Consider the following 23,907-nt stretch of genomic DNA (forward strand, 5'->3'; position numbering starts at 1 on the left):
CCAAGCTATACCTCCAATACAGAAATGCCCATTTCCTTTCGCAGTTGATACAATATTTCTTTTCCAAATATCTCGAATTTCTAGCAAAATGTCGGCAACTGCCAAACTCACAACACACTTTCCAGAGATGAAGGTTGAACACTTTGGGGATGTTTCACGATTTCCACAATGATGCGAAATATTTTATTTTTGTACAGTAGGAAGTTGAATGTATTTGATGATTGTTAATATTGGTTTCGTTGTTGTTTACCCTTTCTTTATTTGGGAACCTAACATATCTATTTGGATTGACTTACATGGTCAGTAAAATCGATGGAACAGAAGACGCTTACCATTCCGGAACCTGTCATGTTATTATCCTTGCACTTTTCAGGAGCGAGTAATTCTTTGTTTTTCTTTTGTCATCATTTTATCGAATTGAAGTTTGAATTTAAATTCTGTTATTTGTATCATATCGGTATGTTTCTTTGTGATGGCGACATTATGTGGTATCTCGAGACAGGCCCAAGATTTTTAAGTAAATGTATGTGAACTTAGCCTTTTACTATTATATCACACACCATGTCTTCTTATTTCAAATCGTCGCACTGAGGGCGATTTTGATGTTAATCTTTCTTTTTTCATGTTTTGCTTTGGTTTAATCGTGCTTGGATTATGATTTCCTCTAACTTGTCGGTAGTTTCGTCATTGCTGTTGTCATGGTAAGTTGACACATTATCACATTATTCAGGCTGTTGACTTATTTGTTTTAGTAAAACTGGTTCTATGGATCTAGTTGATGTTTTTGAAATAGTTTTTGTTCAGCAGTAAATTCACTGATCACACACCACGTTTCATACCACGGAAGTAAAGGCTGGTGAGCGCAATCGATGTACATGTAATAGGGAAAACAGCTATTCTATAATTAATTCTAATTTTGGACTAGTGTTGCAAAGGAAAAGCCAGCTAGGTTTATAAACCATAATACGTTTCTGCTCCATGAATCTTCTCAGATTCTAGAAATCACTAGGGAAAGTATTGTCCTATAACTGATGAACTGTGTTAACTAGTCGTTACATAAAGATACTGACAAGCCTAGCGTATAACTTAAATAAATATACACAAAAGACACTGATTTAGAACTCGATACAGTAAACAAATACTGAATTATACTGTATTATACAACTTTTTCGTCCCTCCATGCATCGTCATGTATGATAAAGGAAGAGAAAATGTTTAAAATGAAACAGGAATTATACAAATGCATGGTGTCAATATTTATCATGTATATCCGATATAGATGGACATAATCGGAAAATGTTTTAAAATGTAGAGTCATCGTACGAGTGGAGAATTAGGTGAACTACTCCTCAATTTTTGTCCTAATTTTCTATTCTCAGGCTTGGCATTATCGCTGTCTTGTTACTAAACGATTTTAAGGTAATTTAAGGATTTTTTTTCTGATTCGTCAGTCGATACATGGATGATAGTGCTTATTCTGTACCCAATACATGTATTATTAGTGACTATAAACTATATATAGAATTCTGCTGACAAATATCAGCCATTATATGAACAATATCTTGTGTTTCTAGTTGACAACATCTTCGTCATGTATGGTAATAAGATCTTCCGACAAATTTATATCTATAGGAATTAAGTGTGCATCTCTCTTGGCTGACTTAACTTTGTTTTCATACGAAGCTGAATTTACCGACAAAAACTCTAAATACAAAAAAGTGGCGGTAAATATGTGTCTGTTGATTAGTGAAAGACGCTGTTAATTTACTGCTTGATAAAGATCATGATGTAAGTAGTTGGAATTAGAAGTGGTCGAGTTTTAATGCCATTATATCTATCCTTGTTAGTGTTAAATCTTGTGTAATACTAAACGATTAAACTATCCAATAGGACCTTCAAGCTTGATTGTTACAAGGGAAAACAGTATTTTCGGAACTGATTTCGTTATCTATTAATGGCATGCCGTCTGAAACCTAATTGGCAATACAAATAGGTGATCAATCATTTTAATGTGTATTTTAATACTGTTTTCTGAAAATCAAGACTACCTGCAAAACATGGCAGATTAGTTTTGCTCTCCCATGCTACGCAGTTTTAGATCTAAACTCATTCGTAAGAGTTTGCAGTCGAATGAAAATTCGATATCGCTTCTCCTGTATGTATCTTCGGTGAGTGTTAGACTACAACGGTAAATTTAAAAGCCGTTAGATGTCTCTGCCTCCATTGACAGAAAAAGTATTTTTTCTTTATTAGAAAATTTTAGAAGATAGATGCTTATTCTTGAAACACAAAAGCAAATATTTGACATCTATTTTACATATATGGATAGAGCTGATCTAGTAGGAAAAGTGCATTTCAATTTTTGAGCCGGGCCGTTACACTTTACAGACATTAGATTTAATTATCAACAACTCAAAGATTATTTTGAAATATCGTTATAACGAGCTTATCAAGCGAAGTATGATAAAACCTTACTCTTAACTAAATTTTGTGAATCATATTAATATAGAATTAAAAAGCATAGAATCAATGTGCTCTTGTGGAAAATAATATAGACCATCGTAGCCTAAATTGACGCATAGTATTGATATCCAAGACCTAAACAATGTCAATGAAAATTCATCAAGCACTTGATTTACAAACATAATATTGATCACTTTGTCTTGCAGTTTTAGCTTTTCAGAAGATCGTCCCCACAACAAATAAAATTTCTGAGTGCGGTGTAAATGCCAAGAATGTTGAAAATGGAAGGCGCTAAATACAGTAATAATTTGTTAAAAAAATTTGGTAGATGCTTAATACACTCTAAGTCCAAGAGTCCAAAAGTCGAAGAGAAAGTCACCCTTAAAATCTTAGAATTGTTTGTTTACATTTGAGGGTTTTATCTAATAGATCTGGTGTTATCAGATGATGAATCAAATTTCGGCTGTATTAGATATAAAGGGTTCATTTACATCACAATATAGTGTGATATTTGATGTGTAAATAAATTCAAAGGAATTTACATAAAATGTCATTGAAAAATATCCTAGAGGGTACAGGAATATAGGACGGAAGAATGTAATGTCAATCACCGGTATATCAGATGAGGACGGATTCGTTTCGTCTTTTACTACAATAACAATAGAGTTATCTCCCTTGCAGTACTAGTCCATCGTTATTCAGCGATAACTAATAAGAAATACACAAAGTAAGGATTTTATTTCACAATCAATGTATAATAAATGAGATGACTGTGTATTATAGGTTACAAACTAACATGTTAGATGTAAGCATACATACTTAACAAGGTCAACTGAATCATTTCGGTGCTATGGACATTAACTGCTAACGCAGTGCTGATACAATCGACCAATTAAAGGTAATATGTGCATTACATTAGAATGGAATAAACACGATATAAGCAAAGATATACCAGCATGTCAACAGAATCATAATAAAAAAACCAGAACTTTTATGCGATCACTGCTAAAACGTACAAGGAGATTAAAACTATGTGTTCCGGTCTGAAAGCGTTTTCTACGTCATCAATAACACACCCGATGCAAATCGTGGTCAATCCAAGAAAGTAATGCCACGTTTCCAAACGAAAACGTGGTACACAACAACGGAATTAACAGGTATACTAACGAACATCAAATATATGTGACTTCACGCCCATTTTCATATCGCGCGATGTAACATAATATTTGCCAATGTGATCACTATGAGGACTGTAAATCGTCCCCATAATCTTCATCACTTGGCATCTTTTGATACCCTGTAATTCGAGTTTAACGCCATCATTTACTAGGGTACCAACGTCACCACCAGTATCTGCTAGATACCAATCTGACAGTCCTCATATGGAATCTGTTACAAATTAAAGATTTTGTGTTCGTTTTCACTTACTGACAGGAGCGACTTCCAAATGATTTCCATGCCTATTATAAAAATCACATCAGTCACTGCAAAACGTAGACATGTCGCTTCTTCAAATTCAGCTAATTGGGAATTCCATTTCTTAATTAGATATCAATTTGTATTCTATACGATTAAAGATTTTTGGAATAGTTTCCACTTTTATATAAAATTCTACTAATAATAAAATAAATGTGTGACCATTTTGGCTGTTTCAGATTTATTTCAAAGCGCGAAATTCAAATGCAATTCAGATTGCGAAAATTAGATATGAATGTCAATATATTTATTGAACTGTTACCAGATGGTAGTATACAGTCGATAGAAATACAACAGTTTAGTGAGAGATAAATAACCATGCACTAAAGGGCGACATTCTACTTATCTATCATTCAAAATTGTATTCATATTGACTGTATGCTACCCTCTGGTAACGGTGCTTTATCATGAATGTTATTTAGTATAATAAGCTTAAAACTAAAATCCAAATCATCATCATGTTGTACCACTTTAATTTCCGGTAGAAACAACGCTGACAAGGGTTTTTTTTGTGATCATAAAAATATGTAGAGAAATTACTAAACATCGTTTTAACAATATCTAGATACGTCAAACAAGACTACTTTTCTATCACTGACACCTACATATTACATGTAAACATATATAAAGTGTATATACCTTAATTATTACGGGGTATATAAATAAAGACGGATAATTTACAAGGATCGTCGTAGTGTGATATAGAATACAATTGTAACATTCCACATCAAGTGCATGTATGTCAAAAACATTACAGATAAGGTACTGTTTTGTCTTGAAAATCGACACTGGATTTGTTGTGAGTGTCACTTGGTGGTCATTTATACTGCAATAACAATTTCTGAAACACAACCGGATATCAACGTCATGCACTGTATGTGACATTACAGATAAGGTACTGGAAAATCGACTGGAGAAACTGATATCAACGTCATGTACACAGAAAACGAGAGAAACATGGTGACGGAGAAGGACACTCTCTCCCCGGACTGTGGGGTAGAAGGAATACTGCCAGGTTGATGAGTTGATGAAGCACGAGAGGACAACTGGTGCAATTGGATAAACGGTGACGAATTCCGGTTTTCTTTTGAACTCGATTCCAAAGACCAACCGGCTGTTATCTCTTGTATCGTCGTTGTAGGTATAATATTTAGTAGCCTCCCACTGGGAAACAATTGCATCTACCAGATGGTCAGAATCTCTGAAAGCAGGGCAACCTCTGTGGTGAAATTATCAGGCGTACACATTCTGATGGTTAAAAAACATAAAAACCCGAAGAGCAACAAATCAACGTAACCATAATCCAAACACAAATTCAATAAACTATGCAACAATATGAAAAACAGAAAGATTTTCACAGAGACGCCTGAAATAAAATATAAGGAAAATAAGATCAGATGTTCTGGAAGAGTAAGCATCTTCTGCTTCATCGGAGACATCCGCCGTATATCCTTGGTCAATCCAAGTAAGTAATGTCACATTCTCCAATGATAAGATATACAACAACGGAACCAACAACCAAACTAACAATGGTGGCGTTCAAATAGAAATAAAACACAGATTGACAAATTGTGCTCGTTCCTACCTTTACTATGAAGACGTTACAATTGTCAGAAATAAAACGAATGGTTCCGTGTTGTATGCCTTCCTGACATCAGAACCTCAGGTCGGGTTATCCAAAGATTACTGGATTCATATTTTTGCACTGTTCAGAATGATATAAAATGCAATGATTTAATTTATTTGTTACTATCTTAACGGCCCGTCAACACATAAAAGGTGAATCACACAGCGATGCAAATAAGAAAAAAATCAAACAAACTAAAAGGTAAAAGACAAATGCTAAAACTTTTAAATGTTATATTATCACAAAAGATTAAAATGGTAAGTCATAGTCTATAACATAGCCAAAATATTTCAGATAACCTACAATTTTACAAATCTCAACATTTTCAAAAATGGTCTTAAGAATAAAACGTTACGATAAAAAAATTCTCGAGTAGACAGAAGGTCAATGCAGTCCAACAAAAAATATTTAATTGGGAATGGTTCATCACATCCTATGCACCGAGGATTATATTCGCCTTTCAACATCTTTAAAAGTGTAAGGTATGTATGGCCCATCCGAAGACGGGCAAGGACAATTTTGTCTCGACGGTTGTCTCAATAGCATGTAAACTATTCACCGATGATAGGTATTACGGAAAACAATTTATTATTGGTATATTGATTCCATTTAGCCTGCCACTGAGCTGTTAAAATTATTTGATAAATGGTTTAAAATCAGTAAAATTGAAGTTTAAAAACAACAGATGGTAGCGATAAAGCGTCCTTTGCGGCACAATCTGCTTTTTCATTGCCTGGTATTCCCACATGTCCAGGAACCCAACAAAAAGCAATATGAAATTAATGGCAAGTTAATGATGTATTATTTATGTATTACGAATGAAAATATTTTTGATATTTCTGTTGCTAAGACTTTGTAGTACAGAAAGAGAGTCTGAATAGATATTAACTCACATTATTTTGTTTATTTGAATATATTCAAGGGCGAGGTAGATAGCTCGCTCTACCGCCAAGAATATTGTGGCGTTGTTCGGTAGCCGGCAACCTTATCATTATCTTTTGAACCATCAGTATATAAATGTAGAAATGTTTTACATTTTAACTGCAATTTCGAGAAGGATAAACGAAAGGTGCACCTGTCAGTGTCTAATATAACCATTTCATGACGTGAAAAGTCATCGTCAGGTGAATTCAAGAGCCAAGGGTGGAATTTCTATCGTTCCAAATGACTGAATTTGGTCAAAATTAATATTTTTGTTCGTAAAAGAAAGGAAATCTGAATACCGAATGGTGAAATGGTCTTTGGTTGCTTTTGAAAAAGGTTTTATATATGGAATCAAATATAAGTGAAAAAACATGATTTGAAGGATTTGACTTAAGCTCAATGGTGTATTTCAAAGCCAATTTATTTTGACGGCTATATAGTGATCGTTCTCTAGCCTCTACACAGAGGCTTGCTGTAGGTATCGACTTAAAAGCTCCGAGAGCGAGCCTCAGACCCTGGTGATGAACAGTGTCAAATACCATGCAATGAAGACTAATTTCCGAAATTTAGTTCCCAAAACACACATAGCGCTTTGTGTTCCCATTGATCGGTTTTGAAGAAAACAGTTGTTTCAGCCAAGTAAAAATTCAAATGGCGAGGTCTTTGGCATAATTATCACTTTATATGGGAACATTAATAGATAGGTCCGAACATACACAGTATGATTCATGGTATTCGTTGACGCTTGTTGACACAACCACCTTCGGTACCAGGAATCCTCGCAAACTCGTTGAACCAATGGAAAGACTTTCTCATTCAAAAGGTAGTACTTAGTTTTATGATCTAATAAATCCGATCAATAAATCATAATAATGAGAGGGAGATCCCAAATTGTATGAGATAATGGCATTCGATCTAACCGCAAATACCGTTAATGGTGTTTAATGTTCCTGTTCGATTAAATCGATATCAGTGCCAACTGTTTCTGTTGTTATTGTGCAAATGAATTAGTAAGTAATGTTTCAGTTACCATACGTAAACATCGATAACGATTAAGGTTATCATGCAATCAATTTGACAAACAGCTTTATTTCAATCACAGCTATTGGAAAGCTATTTTTATGGACATAAAGAAATTGGATGTACACACAGTTTTCCACAACATTTTGTCAGTAAAGTCATGCTACACACATCATTATATCATATGTTATACAGAGAGAATTTGAAGTGTCATATAGGTAAATGTTGAAACTTGTGACTTTTGATACAGTTACCTGTACGAATAATGATATATTTGTCAAGTACAATAACGAGACTCATGCTTTACATATTGAGTCTTACAGATAAAGTTTTATGTTCAATTACAGCTATGGACATGTTATTTTTAATAAGGTAAAGAGAAAGGAGGATAAAGTCAGGATACATATAATATAAATTAGAACGTATGTAAATCAATACAAACATTTAACAAGTATCAAGATAGTGCGATATATAACACAAACGTTAAATTCCCTGCTACAATCATCATTAGAAAGAACACTAAACAAAATTTGTCAATCAGTCTGCCGAAGTCTTTTACAAGAATATCTCCAACGTTTTTGTCTTTATTCAAATCTCTGTGATTCTCGGGTAACACGGGAGGAAGCGAATCGGTGGTACTTACAGTATCAGCGGATTTGTTGTCGAGTGCCACCTGGTGGTCATCTTCTTTTTGTCTCCTTCGTCTTCCACAGAGGAAAAGATTGAGAGATACAACTTTGATTAATCGCGAAAGACAACCGGAAATTCTCTCATTTTCGTCTTCCGCCAAATGGAATCTAAGTCCAATTGTAGTGAAGAAGAGAATGAGTGCACTGTAGGTGACATTACAGATAAGGTACTGGGTGAAGATCGACACTGGATTTGTGACAGGGAGTTTCTCTGATATCAACGTCATGTACACAGAAAACGAGAGAAACATGGTGACGGAGAAGGACACTCTCTCCCCGGACTGTGGGGGTAGAAGGAATACTGTTATATTGAGCAAGCACAGGAGGACAACTGGTGCCAGTAGATTAAGGATGACGAATTCCGGTTTTCTTTTGAACTCAACTCCGAATGCCAGCCGGCTGTATCGTCTTGTATCGTCTTTATAGGTGTAGAAATTAGTGGCCTCCCACTGCGAAACCATTATCAATTTAGAAACATCGGTCAGAATGAATGGTTTAAGGTTAAGCTCTGTGACGAAATAATCAGGTGTATACATTTTGATGGTGCAGTTATGGCGATCAAACGGATATAAACGCATGTCAGGTTGACAAATTGTGCTCGTCCTTATCGCAACCGTAAAGAAATGGTTGCCTTTAGAAGTACAACGAATGGTTCCGTGTTCGTATTCCTTCCTGATATCAGTACTTCCAGTCGGGTTATCGAAAGCAAGTACCGGATTCCATATATTTGCACTGTTAAGAATGATGTAAGATGTATTGTATAAAGATTGATCCCATTTCATCATTTCATTGACCCACGCAGTTGTAAATCTGGAGCTTGTCACTAACTCTCCTGTGACCTCGTGGAAGGCATTGATGCTCTGTAGGTCCCAGTATACATATACCATTACTTGTTGTCTTTGATTATGTATGGGACGAAAATCTTTGCTGTAGTTTTGTAGCAATGAATGCTGTAACTCGGTAACAGATGTATAGGTTAGATCAAATTCAATAGCATCACTGTGCACATTAAAGCACGTAAAACATGCAAAAATAACCACGTTTTCCCACATATTCATGGTATGATTCGTGGTTGTCGCCGATGCTTGTTGATGATACCAACTTCAGTACTTGGAACCCTCATACACTCACGATCGAAAGTATCGGTTATGTGAAACGACAACTTTCCCTTTACAGATAAAATGACTGTCACTATAATAGAAATGGGAGGGAGATTTCAAATTGCATGAGGCGAAAAAGATACCAATAATGACTTTCGATTCAAACGTAAATATCGCTAATGGTGTTTAATGTTCCTGTTCGATTAGATCGATATCAATGTCAACTGTATCTGTTGTTATTTAGCAAATACCTTAGTGAGTAATGTTTCAGTTACCCTACGTCAATATGGATAGCAATTAAGGTTTTTTATCGAGTCAATTTGTCAAATGCCGAGTGTAGCCATAGTGAGGTAAGAGTTCTCTCCCGAACTGGAACTCTCGGAATGTAAGATAATGAAGTGGGAATGTTCTGTAACAGATAGTTACGTACTATGTTCCGCATAGAGCGAACCGAGCTCCGTACTGCGATCCGAGTAGCCCCTTTGAGTTTATAGTGGAACTCTTCTGTGTTTGTTCGTCAAGCAAAGATTCGGACAGACAACTTGTTGCGAGTTTGTTAGGCCATAGGTAAACTTGTCAAATGTGTATAAGTCAGGTAATTTAGTAAGATACAGGTTATGTCCATAATGCTGTTTGAACAATCGGTAATATGCCGATACCGAGTTTTAGTTCAATGCAAAGTTGTAAATCACAACAGGTCATTTCATCTCCTATTTTAAACACGAAGTTCTGTCGTTACAGTTAAGAATCGTCCATGTTAAGCTTTATCAAGTAAATCCTCCAAAGATATCAATTCATATTTTTGTGAGATAATACGCTGTCGCTGGTCAAATTGTAATTCTGTTTTATTTCTGTTCGTTTCAGTTTTTCACTCACTTTTTACTTACACTACAACGGTAATAAACCAACACACAAAGGCAGATTTTCGGGTTTTATTGTTGTCGCTCCGTCTCCCATACCAGGATAGGGAACGTCTGGAATATGTCAACATGCATTATTATCACAAGGTGGTTTTACATGTTAAATTGGGAAGTGTTCTCGAGACATATGTGTCTATAAGACTAAGTAGGTAAGTTTATTCTCAACTTATCATCGACCTGTAAGTTTTTGTTTATAAATGTACCGGGATATAGGCGACAGAACAATCAATTGTTGGGTCGGGTTTAGTCGATTTTGTTCAGTTGATTAACTAGTATTAGAAGTAAGAAACATTTTATTTGATTGTACAGTTTCACACAGAGTTTCAATTTAGCTGCTACAATTGCCAAGTAACGATTGCAATTAACATCTCAGTTATAGAACGTAGGCTTATGTCCTGTTTTCCGGATGCTTGTTCCTCTTGATAATTGTTGTGTTAATCAAATCAGTGTGCGCACGTGCGCGTGCTATATGACGTAAATCAATGTTATACAAAGTGTTACATCGTTAATGTTGAAACATTTGACATTCAATACCGTTAACGTTACGAATATTGATTGTTTTTCAAGTACAATAACAAGACTAATGTTGTATACTGTATATTGAGTCAATCTCAAACACAGTGTTATTTCAATCACAGCTATGGGAAAGCTATTTTATGGACATATACAAAATGGATGTACACACAGTTTTCCTCAATACTTTGTCTGTAAAGTCATGCTACACATATCACCATACCATATGTTATACAGAGATAATTTGAAGTGTCACAAAGGTAAATGTTGAAACTTGTGACTTTCGATACATTTACCTGTACGAATAATGATATATTTGTCAAGTACAATAACGAGACTCATGTTTTACATATTGAGTCTTACAGATAAAGTTTTATTTTCAATTACAGCTATGGACATGTTATTTTAATGACGTAAAGAGAAAGGAGGATAAAGTCAGGATAAAAAAGATGAAAAACATATTGAGTCTTACAGATAAAGTTTTATTTTCAATTACAGCTATGGACATGTTATTTTAATGACGTAAAGAGAAAGGAGGATAAAGTCAGGATAAAAAAGATGAAAAACATATTGAGTCTTACAGATAAAGTTTTATTTTCAATTACAGCTATGGACATGTTATTTTTAATAAGGTAAAGAGAAAGGAGGATAAAGTCAGGATACATATAACATAAATTAAAGCGTATGTAAATCAATACAAACATTTAACAAGTATCAAGATAGTGCGATATATAACACAAACGTTAAATTCCCTGCTACAATCATCATTAGAAAGAACACTAAACAAAATTTGTCAATCAGTCTGCCGAAGTCTTTTACAAGAATATCTCCAACGTTTTTGTCTTTATTCAAATCTCTGTGATTCTCGGGTAACACGGGAGGAAGCGAGTCGGTATTACTTACAGTATTAGCGGATTTGTTGTCGAGTGCCACCTGGTGGTCATCTTCTTTTTGTCTCCTTCGTCTTCCACAGAGGAAAAGATTGAGAGATACAACTTTGATTAATCGCGAAAGACAACCGGAAATTCTCTCATTTTCGTCTTCCGCCAAATGGAATCTAAGTCCAATTGTAGTGAAGAAGAGAATAAGTGCACTGTATATGACATTACAGATAAGGTACTGGGTGAAGATCGACACTGGATTTGTGACAGGGAGTTTCTCTGATATCAACGTCATGTAGACAGAAAACGAGAGAAACATGGTGACGGAGAAGGACACTCTCTCCCCGGACTGTGGGGGTAGAAGGAATACTGTTATATTGAGCAAGCACAGGAGGACAACTGGTGCCAGTAGATTAAAGATAACAAATTCCGGTTTTCTTTTGAACTCAATTCCGAATACCAGCCGACTGTAATCTGTTGTATCGTCATTATAGCTGTAGAAATTAGTAGCCTCCCATTGGGAAACCACTATTAATTTAGAAACATCGGTCAGAATGAGTGGTATTAAGGCAATCTCATGAATTAGATAATCAGGTGTATAAATTATTATGGTGCAATTATGGCGATCAAACGGATATAAACGCATGTCAGGTTGACAAATTGTGCTCGTCCTTATCGCTACCGCAAAGAAATGGTTGCCTTTAGGAGTACAACGAATGGTTCCGTGTTCGTATTCCTTCCTGATATCAGTACTTCCAGTCGGGTTATCGAAAGCAAGTACCGGAATCCATATATTTGCACTGTTAAGAATGATGTAAGATGTATTGTATAAAGATTGATCCCATTTCATCATTTCATTGACCCACGCAGTTGTAAATGTGGAGCTTGTCACGAACTCTCCTGTGACCTCATTGAAGGCATTGATGCTGTGTAGTTCCCAGAAAACATATATCACTACTTGTTTTCCTTGATTATGTATGGGACGAAAATCTTTGCTGTAGTTTTGTAGCAATAAATGCTGTAACTCGGTAACAGATTCATAGGAGATGTCAACAACATGACCCTTTTTCTCTTTACAATTTACATGAAAACACACAAAACAGGCAAATATGAATAGAAAGGTCCACGCATTCATAGTGTAATGCCTACGTTCGTTGTTGTTTGTCACCATTGCTGACACGTCTCTATTGCTCACTCGATGTGTAACTTCAAAATAACGGGTTATATGTACATACAGTGTATTTGATTTTTTGACAAAATGTCTGTAAGGTATGAGTTATAGAAATGATAAAGAGGGCGCTTTTAAGTTCTACCACGCAGAACAAATATCAATAATGCCATTCAACAAACTATATCTATAAGGAAATATCGTTAATGTTGTTGGGTTATTCCGTTCCATTATTGACATCAACTGTTATTGTTATTCTAGAGCAAATCAATAAGCAGTTAAAGATTCGATTACCCCGTGTTAACATGGGTATCGACACGGGATTGTATTTACTGATTAAAAACAAAGAAGTCGTCAATGTAAATGTTATACTATCTTTACTATATCTGACATCCAGGCAGCCAGAAAATGATTGTTAAACAGTATTTCATTTAAAGTTACAGATTTTTTTGTGGGTGTCGTTGTTAAATTAATCTTATCACTGAGTTAAATAATAATAAAAAAAAAAAACCCCAGAAAAGACAAAAGAAAGAAAACGGAAAAATATCAACACATAATTATAATCCAAATTCAATAGATCTAGGGCAAAATTTGAACAAAAGAAAGATTTAGGATTTTGTCCGGCAATTGAAGATTTCATGGATGGATAACGTGATAATTAGAACAGACTCATGAATATCGAATCTACTGCGATATGTTAACACGATAGGATGAGGATGAAGGTGTGTTGCACTCCAGAGAAGGAAAATTCACAATAGGGAAAGTAAAATCATCACACTTATACAACCTATTGGAAAGTTGTTCATACTGGTTTCATTGTCGGAAAAGAACGAGATAAGCGGCTGATGTAGTAGAGCTGTTCTTTTCCTTAAATTCTATTTCTGTTGGGGTTTATACGATTAATTGCGTCAATATATTTCTTGTTATCTGAACTATGCCAATATATCCGAAATAGTTATTTAAAAACTTTATATGGCCTTTGTGACTTGTTTTAATAAGATCATTTTTCTTATTTCGTCCTATTTAGACATATTGTTTTGCAGGAAATGCACTTCAGTATAGTTAATCTGTCTAAAAAAGAAAGCTCTTAAGAAGAGAACGAAGGCATTCTTCCAGTTTTCTTAGCATTGGTATGGTGGTGTGCAGAGTGGAAACATCAAATGTTTTTGTATAAGAGTATGTTTTACAAAAGAGTTTTGAAGATCGGTCAAAAGCCTTGTCGAGTTCTTAGTATTGACAAAGGTTTGGTTGAGGAGCTAGACGAGCCAGCATTAAAACGTCGTTTATATAGATTCTTGTGAAATGTTGGAATCCAATATATACGGGAGAGGTCCGTATCCTTATCATCTTATCATTAATAGGTAATCTAAATAATTGTAGTACCAAAGTATGGTGAACAAGTATTTTTTCTTTGGAAAAATAGCATACTGTATAGACGAGATACCCTCCGTTATCAAACAATCCTTGTTCTTTTTCGTATGCAGGAAATGAAATAATGTTTGCAGACAAGGATCAAGTTGTTGGACCCCTTATCAACAGGCACAATAACGTACTTGTCATGTAAATCTTGAAATATGGGTTTAACATCAGAATCGAGGAAAGTTGACAGGTGTTTTGTTTCTATTTTAGATTTCAGGCAGCTAAGCCTTTTCAAAATGGATTTAACCCGCCCAGAAAGTGAATCTCGTTTCGCCCAATCTTTGGCATATTTTGAACGGAAACCATGAGTATCTTGAAAATCTATTCCAATCAACGGGCAGGGCTTTGCGATACTTAAGCTGTCGTAGCTGAACAGTTTGAATTAAGCTTTATTCACCAGATACTTTGTGCCTAGTAGGACCATAGTTATAAGTAGAAGTAGAATACGACCGAGCTGACAAAGGAGTACTTCTTAGGTCATCTACATTCAGTTCTTGCAGCATTCATTTGTAGTTGAAAAGTTTGGATGTAAATGGTTTGGGGTTACTGTAGGAAATCACAGGGGTATTTCTGCTGAAAGTATGGAGAAATGTTAGCTAAAACAGACTTCTGGTGTAAAATAGCGCTGATGTTAAAAGCATCCATTCCCTTATATGCAAATTCAACTTTTACATTTAAGATTATAGATTTAAAAACATGTTTTGACTACATGAAAACCTGTCGAAACCAATAAAAAAATTGATTTAATAACGCAAATTCCAAATTGATGAATTAAATGTGATAAAAGAGTATAATGCATTATATCAAACCTTTCTTCATTACATGTAAATTTAAGCATTGCTTCGTGACTTTTTATGGCTTGTTACTGTTATATTATATTTGTTCACGTATATCCTTAAAGCTACAATCTGAGTATGAAGCGCATGAAAACTATATAACAAGCCAGTGTAATCTAATGGACAGGTGGGTGTCGGATGTAAAATGGATTAATGATTGTTTAATGCCGGTAGAAATCATACGCAAATGACTGCAGTGTGTTTGTAAACTTTCTAATTAGTGAACTTTTAATAAGATGTGCTCGTTATGAACATAGCATTGTGTGTTCGGCGGAGGCACGATAAACTTTAATTGGTGTCAGGACAAACGATTTACGCACGTGTTGATAATTTAATGATTCCATATATGACGGTTTAAATTAGATTTCATTCTAAATCAGTATAAAGTGTCTCATGTTTTGTTTGAGATGTTAAAAAAGAACGACATTGAAGTCCAAAATAGGCAAATAAGTTCAAACCAGTGCATTTTTTGAAAATTGGACCATGGAATCACTCTGTGCTATCGCCAGGTGTCTCACAGACTCTTTTAGTGACACAAAAAGGCCAAATTCTCATTATATTTCAGTATCTTAATTTGGGTGTTTCTAAACTGAGGTTTTCAAGTAGACCACGTCATTGTGTTGTTTCAGAGTAAATATGTGTATGTTAATGCATATCTTATCTGATAGCATATTAGGAAGTTCAACAGTAAAATATAGATGAAGATTGTGTGATCCTTACTGAAATTTAAAGGAAGAAATCATGGATCCTAGACGACGGTTAAGTAAGCACAATGACAATGTGTTAACACTTTCGTTCCTCAAGCACAGGGTACATAAGCAAACGTTGTATAGCGTTTCGATACAAGTCACTTTACACATGAAGTAGGTAACATCGACAGTTCCATTTCAAATCCTTTTAAGCAAGGTTGAGGTAAAATGCAGTAGGGAATGTCCGTGATGTATTCGTAAACTCAGGTCGCCAAGATGGGATATCTGTAAATGGTTTATCTGATATATGTGGCCCCGAATAAGGTAATATTTTTTCACATCCCATTTTGCATTACTTACTGTAAATATATAAATAGAAGGTAGCGATATCGAATATAACCTTGGCAATGTAATGAAGGTGTTTTACAGACTAGGATGAAAAGGAAATGTATAATTATATTGAAATATCCAATATGTTAGTAATAAGATGTAATCAATAACTCGCCATCCTGTATAGATTTATATCAAAGCGACAACATTAGTGTAATGGCGGTACTTACAATGTCACTGATTATACATATCAGAGACAGGAAACACATTTGAGGTTCACAAATCAATCAGTATCATGTTCAGCACTTAACGAATCATAATATGTACAATATAGTTTACTTCTATAAGGATGTATAATGAATGAATGAATGAATGTATGAATGAATGGTATTTGTTGTGCTGTTTCCGGACAGGATTCAAATATAACCCAATTTCCATTAGTGAAATATTAACCCTGAACTATATGTAAACATATAACCAAAATGCATTTGATGTAATAGATCGTTGAAAAGAACCGACATTGTCTACTTTATTTGGTGTATTTCCGGTACACAGACAGTGATGGTTCATTGTCGGATGTCATAAACGAGGTTACCAGTATTAGTATGTCTGTCTATTAACGAACATAAACGGAATTTTCTCAGCTGCTTCAATTGTGCCAATCAGCGCTTAATCTGAACCATTGACCATGTACTGGGCACAAAAAGTTTGGAGGCTCTTTTTAAAGGTAAATTTATTTGTATCGAAAGGCAAAATCTTTTGGAATAAGCAATATCAGAATGAAGTCAAGCAATAAGAAAACGGTTTTTCCCCACTTTGAATACATTGCATTGAAGCGTATGATTACATAAAATGTTCAAATCCTTCTAAAACAAATATAAAATCTCGATGGCGCTGAAAATTCAAAATGTTCCAGTTGGTTGCTTAACATGCCCCATGCATGCTCGATCAGGTTAAGGTTGGGTGAAAGACTAGGTACTTGAAGGTACTTTTTCAAAAGTGAATCTCTATGTGGTCGAGAACTGTCGTCCATCAGCACAATCTCAGGGCCGACACCATGCGCAAAGGCTCTTACCATTGAATGAAGTACTTCATTCCGGTATCGTAAACCTGTGAGCCTCCAGTCACGTACAAGTCAGTCCGACAATAAAAACCCCCTCTAAACATTACCAAGCCCCAACCGAAACGGTCATGTTCAGTGACGCATCAGTCAACATACCTCTAACTCAAACCCACGCCAAACACGCCTCCTGTCATGTTGAAATCTGAACTCATCTTTTAAAATGATAGGTGTCGTTGACGTAGCCGCCAATTCACAAAGGCAGCTGCCCAATGCTTCCACGCTATGATATGTGTGAGTCATACCACGGGTCTGTGAACACGTAATCCAGAACGGTGAAATCTATTCCTCAGTGTTTCTTCAGAAGGTCTTCTTCCTGTTGCTTGACAAAAGTCGCTATTCAACCTTTAGGAACATGCAAAACCGATTTCTGATAATACGTATATGAATAACGATTCTGAAGGGCTTTCCAATTCGAAATCGATTCCAAGATCGAGAAACGACACTGTGACCACATTGAAGTGTGCAGCTACAGTCATTTATGATTGTCCTGCATACAGTATCCCAATTGCTCGGGCAGCATCTGAAGCTGACGTCTTCCTGTAATAAATGTTATGGTCTTGCCGCACATTTCTTGAAAGTTGTGCGGTCATACCTGAAAGTTATTGTGCATACATTGGTGATAAAACAGTTGTCAAGGATCCTCAACTTTATTAATCTAAATGGCAGAATAATCACTTTTATTTGTGATCCCTACCATTTTGTGTTCATCATACAGATAATGAACTCTCCTTGTCGACTAACAATACTGACAAACACATTATCGTAATGCTAAGCGGCATTTCCGTCTACCTGAGTATTTTGTCATTATCCTTTTTGTCTTTAGAATGTCATTTGCCATATCGAACACTTTGACGTTTGAATTATCTGCTGGCATTTTTGATAATCATCTTCTTCAGAACTATAGCAATCATCTCCGTCTAACTAGATATCAACCTGACCCAATTTTCATATCTATTGAATGAAACGTTTTTTCCATCATATTTTACTATTACATAGATTGATCAGTTTATGCGCTGCAATGTGTTCGCTAACAAAGTCTTTTATGTGACGTTTGACTGAACAAGTGTGAAATCAATTGCTTACGCTAAACAACGCAATCAGAAATACCACAATGAAGACAAAGTTTTGGACGGTAAAGTTCGAGGTGCTGCTAATGGAAATACTAGCTTGTTCCTTTTACAATGATAACCTGCCTTTAGAATGATCTTTCAATGAGGTCATCATAACGAGCCTTCGACACCGATTGTCTTGCTCTGGGAAGCGTGTGTCAATATTTATAAATATAGGTTGTTTCTCTCGTTTTCTGTATACATGACGTTGATATTAGAGAAACTCCCTGTCACAAATCCAGTGTCAATCTTTACCCAGGACCTCATCTGTTATGTTGTGTATAATGCATTTATTGTCTTCTCTATTATAGTTAGACAGAAATTTCATATGGCAGAGAATGAAGAGCGAATCCCTATTTGGAATTCACAAAAAATCGTTTATCAATGAAAACGTGTCGCAAACAAGAAATCTAAGAAATAATGGAAGAATTGCAACATTGATAAACTAGTTAATGTGAGCAGCAGGGGGTTTGATTTTAAGGTTGAGGACAGATCCATTAACTACGGTAACGCAAAGGGAGTAAGGTGGGATGATGGACAGAGTGTTGCTATTGTCCTTCCTTGTACTTCTGATGACTGCAATTGTAAGCTGTGCTGTTTATATTACATCATTTCCAAAATACATTCAACAACGGTTAGCCTGGTACTGCTGTTCATCTCCAATACAAATACGATGCATACATTCAATGTTGTGTATATTACACCATCTTATCAAGACACTTCACTACGGTTAACCTGGTACTGCTATTCATCTCCAATACAAATATCATATGTCACTTCTACTGATAAACAAAATGTCTTCAATACTACCTGCGTACATTACCACGATATCACAATGTAGATTTAACTCATCAAAACATTCTGTTGTTCATTTAAGGATTGAATCTTGTTTATGTCGATTTCATGAGATGATGAATTGAGTTGGTCTTGAGACAAATTCAACATGAACTGCTTCGCAGATCATTAAATTTGTCTCAAGACCAACTCAATTCATCATCCCATGAAATCGACATAAACAAGATTCAATCCTTATATTTCAATTCACGCTTCTTTTTTCTATAGTATGGGAACTGACTTCTTCTTTCATTTTCGTTTCTTGTCATCATATCGTTTGACGTGATACAAGCAAATAGTCAGTCATTTGAAGACAGATTATTGTGACAGGTTGAAATATATTTCAGCGTGGTTACTTCATATTCAATGAAACTTAAATAAGAACAATATTTAATATATTTTGTCGACAACTTTAATGAAAATTTAGATAATACTGTGCAACAAAGACAGTATGCATTTTTTCCGCGAAATAATAACGTCTAGACGTGGTGCGCCGGCTCGCAAACGAAGCGATGTCGGCCATTTTTTTACAGGCACCGAAGCGAACAAGAAATATCAGGCTTCAGTCGCTTCACATCTTTTGAAACGTAAAGTTACAGTTATTAAATGTTGAAGTAGTTTCATTGAGTCTGGTTTGGGTAGAAATTGAAATATTGATTGTTGTTTTGGGTTAGTTTCATACACATGATTTAATTAGGAATAAGGAATAAGGAATAAGGAATTCCCATTATACTATTTCACCTCGAACTTTACCAGAGCTTTCACTACACTTCACTTAGTAGCTCATACTCAGCGATCACTATTAGGTATTTATTATGTTACGTAAATACTCTACGTACTATATCTACAATTTGTCTATGGTCTCCAAACAGGATATTTCTCATTCTCAACACACTTTTCCGCAGTTCTACCTTGCTTGACGATACATACATTTCTACATTGCTTGAGAATAAACACATTTCTACCTTGCTTGAAGATACACACCTTTATGCCATGCATAGAGATACACACCTTTTTACTATGCTTGAAGATACACACCTTTCCAGCATGCAAGGAGATAAACGTAAAACCTAAATAATGTCGAGTTAAATGCAAACTTAAGTAATATTTATGTATCATGGGTAAAGAAAAGAGGCATTAACATCGACCTTATAGCATTCGGACAGAATGCAATAAAAATCCAGTGTTAATTCAAGTACTATCATTAGGAGTTTTTCGTAATAAAGAGTTATCTGTTCTTGGGAGTGTGTATTTGTTGTTTCTTTATTAGTCTACTCGAGAAAATAACATGAATGAATGAAGTAACAATTAATACCTGGTCACACAAGCAGATAACCTCCATTACGAAAAGACGGAATAAGGGGCACACAACTCTGTAATTGACAGTTCCTAATTAATCTAGCTACTAGTTCATATACTAAATTTGTTCTATGTCATTTTGTGAAACATCGCGACTGCATAATCCTGGTTAGGAAGCTTTACAACCCGGCCTTACTTGCTGTTAGAATGATAACTATATCAGGGGGGATATTTGCATGACAATTGAGTAAATGTGTCAAGCCTTTTTCGTCAAAATACACATTAGATAAATTTTTTCTCACCAGCTTAACTCTTTGGCTTAGGTTTCATTTTGTCCTTTCAAAGGGCTAACCAGGTGAATTTTAAACTACCGAGTGGCTTCTTATACAGTATATTTGACGGCTCTAGGTTGGCTGGATTATCATACCGCGGTATCTGACAGAAACAAATCTTAACAACTTTGTATTTTCAAATTTATTACATGCGACATATTCTTGGTCTTTACGTCCTATGCTTGAGAGGTGATGACTGAAAATTCACATGCACTTAAACAACAACTTATTTAATGAATAAAAAAAACAAAACGAAAAACAAAACGAAAAACAAACAAACAAAAAAAAAACAAAAAACAAAAAACAAAACCAAACAAAAACAACGTGATGTAAGATTTCCGGCACAAAGATGAGCCGGATAACTGTCAAACTCAGTAGCAATCTGGAAAATATGAAAGTAAATGGAGGTAAATGGCACAGCATCTCTTATTTGGAAAACTTACTGAATTGCTGTAATGGGGTGATATAATACCGAAAAATGTTTACAGTTTGATCACTTTTGGAGATCGTGACGACGTTAACATTTTGATTACTGCTGACACCCGTGACGACGTTTACAGTTTTATAACTGTTGACTACCGTGACAACTTTAACAGTTTGATCACTGCTGAAGATCGTGACAACTTTAGCAATTTGATCACTGTTGAAGATAGTGTCGACGTTTACAGTTTGATTACTGTTGACGACCGTGACGACGTTTACAGTTTGATCACTGTTGAAGATCTTGACGACGTTTACAGTTTGATACTGCTGACAACTGTGACGACGTTTACAGTTTGATCACTGTTGACAACCGTGACGACGTTTACAGTTTGATTACTGCTGACGACCGTGACGACGTTTACAGTTTGATCACTGTTGACAACCGTGACGACGTTTACAGTTTGATCATTGCTGACGACCGTGGCGACGTTTACAGTTTGATAACTGGCTATTAGCACAGTCAGAGTATCTATTTTCAAAGTTAATATAAATCATTACATACGGAAATGTATAAACCTACTTTCAATAATTGTTGGACAATATGGTTACGTTATATTAAACGGAATTAACCCTGCTTTTAATTATCAAATTCTTGTCATTTGGAAATTCCACTTCGTTGGGTGCAATGGCCAGAGCTACGCTCTGATTGATGAATGTAAGGACTACCCAGAACACAGAACAATACAACAACATCAGTGGAATTAAGATAGGAATGGCTTCACAATCGTTACGCACTGAAGTTTATGAATCAATCATTATTGTGTCCAGCACTTAAAGAATCACCGTTATATGTATATAGAGTTTACCTTTATCAGATCACATGGAAGAATGGCTATGGTCAGTCAATTTTCTGGAAAGATTCAACAAAACTCCATTAGTGAAATATAAATCCTAATTGGTATGTTAACAAATAGCCTACTCTTTATTGATATATCAGTTCGCTTCAAAATGCGCTTTTATTATTCACGTATTATTGTATATAGTCACAGTACAAAATACGGGCGATCGATTATTTGTTGATATACCTATATCACGTTGTCATTCTCCATAATAGCTTTGGCCAATATGAATTAAGATATGATCCACTGGCAATAACAGAGATATTCAGATATTCTATAAAGTAACACCCCCATGACATTCAAACACGTTATCGTGTTGCTGAGCAGAATTCTATTCGGTTGGAGGATATGGATATCAACACTTTATTTCTTCTGAATATCATTTGCCATATCACATCTGGTTTGGAATTCACTGTCCTGACATTTAAATCTGCTAGAGAATTCCACAATCAACTTCTTCAGAACTACAGCAAACATCTCCGTCCTGTTTGGAACCAGTATTACCCAATTTATGTTTCTGTTACATGGACTTTTCATTCTATTAATGCTTTTCATGAAATATCAGGAGATCTTGTGAGCACTTCCACTTTTACTGCGACATGGACTAATGAAATAATGCGATGGAACATGTCAACTTCCAAAGTATTTTATGTGACGTTTGAAAGTGGTCAAGTGTGGAACCCATTCCTTATTCTGAACAACCCATCCGGAAATACCAAGACGAAGACAATTTTTTTGGAAGGCAATGTTCGTGGTGGTTACACAGGACAACATATAATATCTGATACAGTGATGACAAGCACATCCTGTCGACCCGATATGAGTTACTATCCGTTTGATCGTCATAACTGTACTATAAAACTTACATCTCCGGATTATTTAAACGAACTGGTGTTGCTTCCGGTCAGTTTAAGTAATCTGTCTACTATTGAAGATGTCTCACAGTGGAGAGTAAATGGTTTCTATACATGTAATGAAACCTCCTACATAACGAGTACGATCGCTTTTGGAGTCATCTTTCAACGAAAACCTGAGTTCATCATTGTTAACCTTCTAACACCAATTGTCCTCCTGTGCTTCATTAACTTAGCAGTATTCCTTCTACCCCCACATTCCGGGGAGAGAGTGTCCTTCTCCGTCACCATGTTTCTCTCGTTTTCTGTGTACATGACGTTGATATCAGAGAAACTCCCTGTCACAAATCCAGTGTCGATCTTCACCCAGTACCTTATCTGTAATGTCACATACAGTGCACTTATTCTCTTCTTCACTACAATTGGACTTAGATTCCATTTGGCAGAAAATGAAGAGCGAATCCCGATGTGGCTTTCAAAAATCACTTACCCTCGAAAACATTTTGAATCCAAGAAAAGGAAGAACAAATTTGGAGATGATATTAATTCAATTCCATGTAATAATGATGCAGTTAAGAGCGACGGAGCGATGGAATTAAAGGATGAAGAAACAATTACCTTGACTACGGTAACGAAAAGGGAGTTTGGTGTGTTGATGGACCGAGTATTCCTGGTGTCGTTCTTTGTGCTACTTGTGACTGCTAACGTGGTCTATGCTGTATATGTTAGTTCATCTTAAAATATATTGGACAGCAATCTCATAGCAGGGAAATATCGAGGTAAGTGGCTAATGTAGAATAATTTGGCGTGTTCTTTATTCCGATTCTGGAGGCCTAAATGGGTAAATGTGTATACGATAGTCGTTGATAGCAAATAGCTGCATATCTAAAAATGAGACATGATAGATATATCTGCATGTATAACTAGATGCAATTGACATTGTCTTACTGACGTCAAGCCATGACATTTAACAATTATA

General features: G+C 35.5%; 3 protein-coding genes across 3 annotated transcripts; 1 reads left to right on the forward strand and 2 right to left on the reverse strand.

The window, feature by feature from the left end:
* Positions 1–7,964: 7,964 nt before the first annotated feature.
* Positions 7,965–9,086, reverse strand: LOC132558774 (acetylcholine receptor subunit delta-like). The gene has a single exon (XM_060223376.1). It carries the CDS (start codon positions 9,084–9,086, stop codon positions 7,965–7,967), a length of 1,122 nt encoding a protein of 373 aa, XP_060079359.1.
* Positions 9,087–11,446: 2,360 nt separating this feature from the next.
* LOC132558775 (acetylcholine receptor subunit beta-like) lies at positions 11,447–12,784 on the reverse strand. Its single transcript, XM_060223377.1, has one exon. The coding sequence runs from the start codon at positions 12,782–12,784 to the stop codon at positions 11,447–11,449; it is 1,338 nt and encodes a 445-aa protein (XP_060079360.1).
* Positions 12,785–22,701: 9,917 nt separating this feature from the next.
* Positions 22,702–23,667, forward strand: LOC132558776 (acetylcholine receptor subunit alpha-1-A-like). Its single transcript, XM_060223378.1, has one exon. It carries the CDS (start codon positions 22,702–22,704, stop codon positions 23,665–23,667), a length of 966 nt encoding a protein of 321 aa, XP_060079361.1.
* Positions 23,668–23,907: the final 240 nt, after the last annotated feature.

The sequence above is a fragment of the Ylistrum balloti genome, unplaced genomic scaffold (genome assembly GCF_031769215.1).
Source record: "Ylistrum balloti isolate Yb309-2 unplaced genomic scaffold, AGI_CSIRO_Ybal_v1 Utg370824, whole genome shotgun sequence".
Classification (NCBI taxonomy): domain Eukaryota; kingdom Metazoa; phylum Mollusca; class Bivalvia; order Pectinida; family Pectinidae; genus Ylistrum; species Ylistrum balloti.

Excerpts from the sequence above, each read along its gene's own strand:
- LOC132558775 (XM_060223377.1), bottom strand. The coding sequence starts at position 12,784 with ATGGTGACAAACAACAACGAACGTAGGCATTACACTATGAATGCGTGG.
- LOC132558776 (XM_060223378.1), top strand. The coding sequence starts at position 22,702 with ATGTCAACTTCCAAAGTATTTTATGTGACGTTTGAAAGTGGTCAAGTG.
- LOC132558774 (XM_060223376.1), bottom strand. The coding sequence starts at position 9,086 with ATGGTATATGTATACTGGGACCTACAGAGCATCAATGCCTTCCACGAG.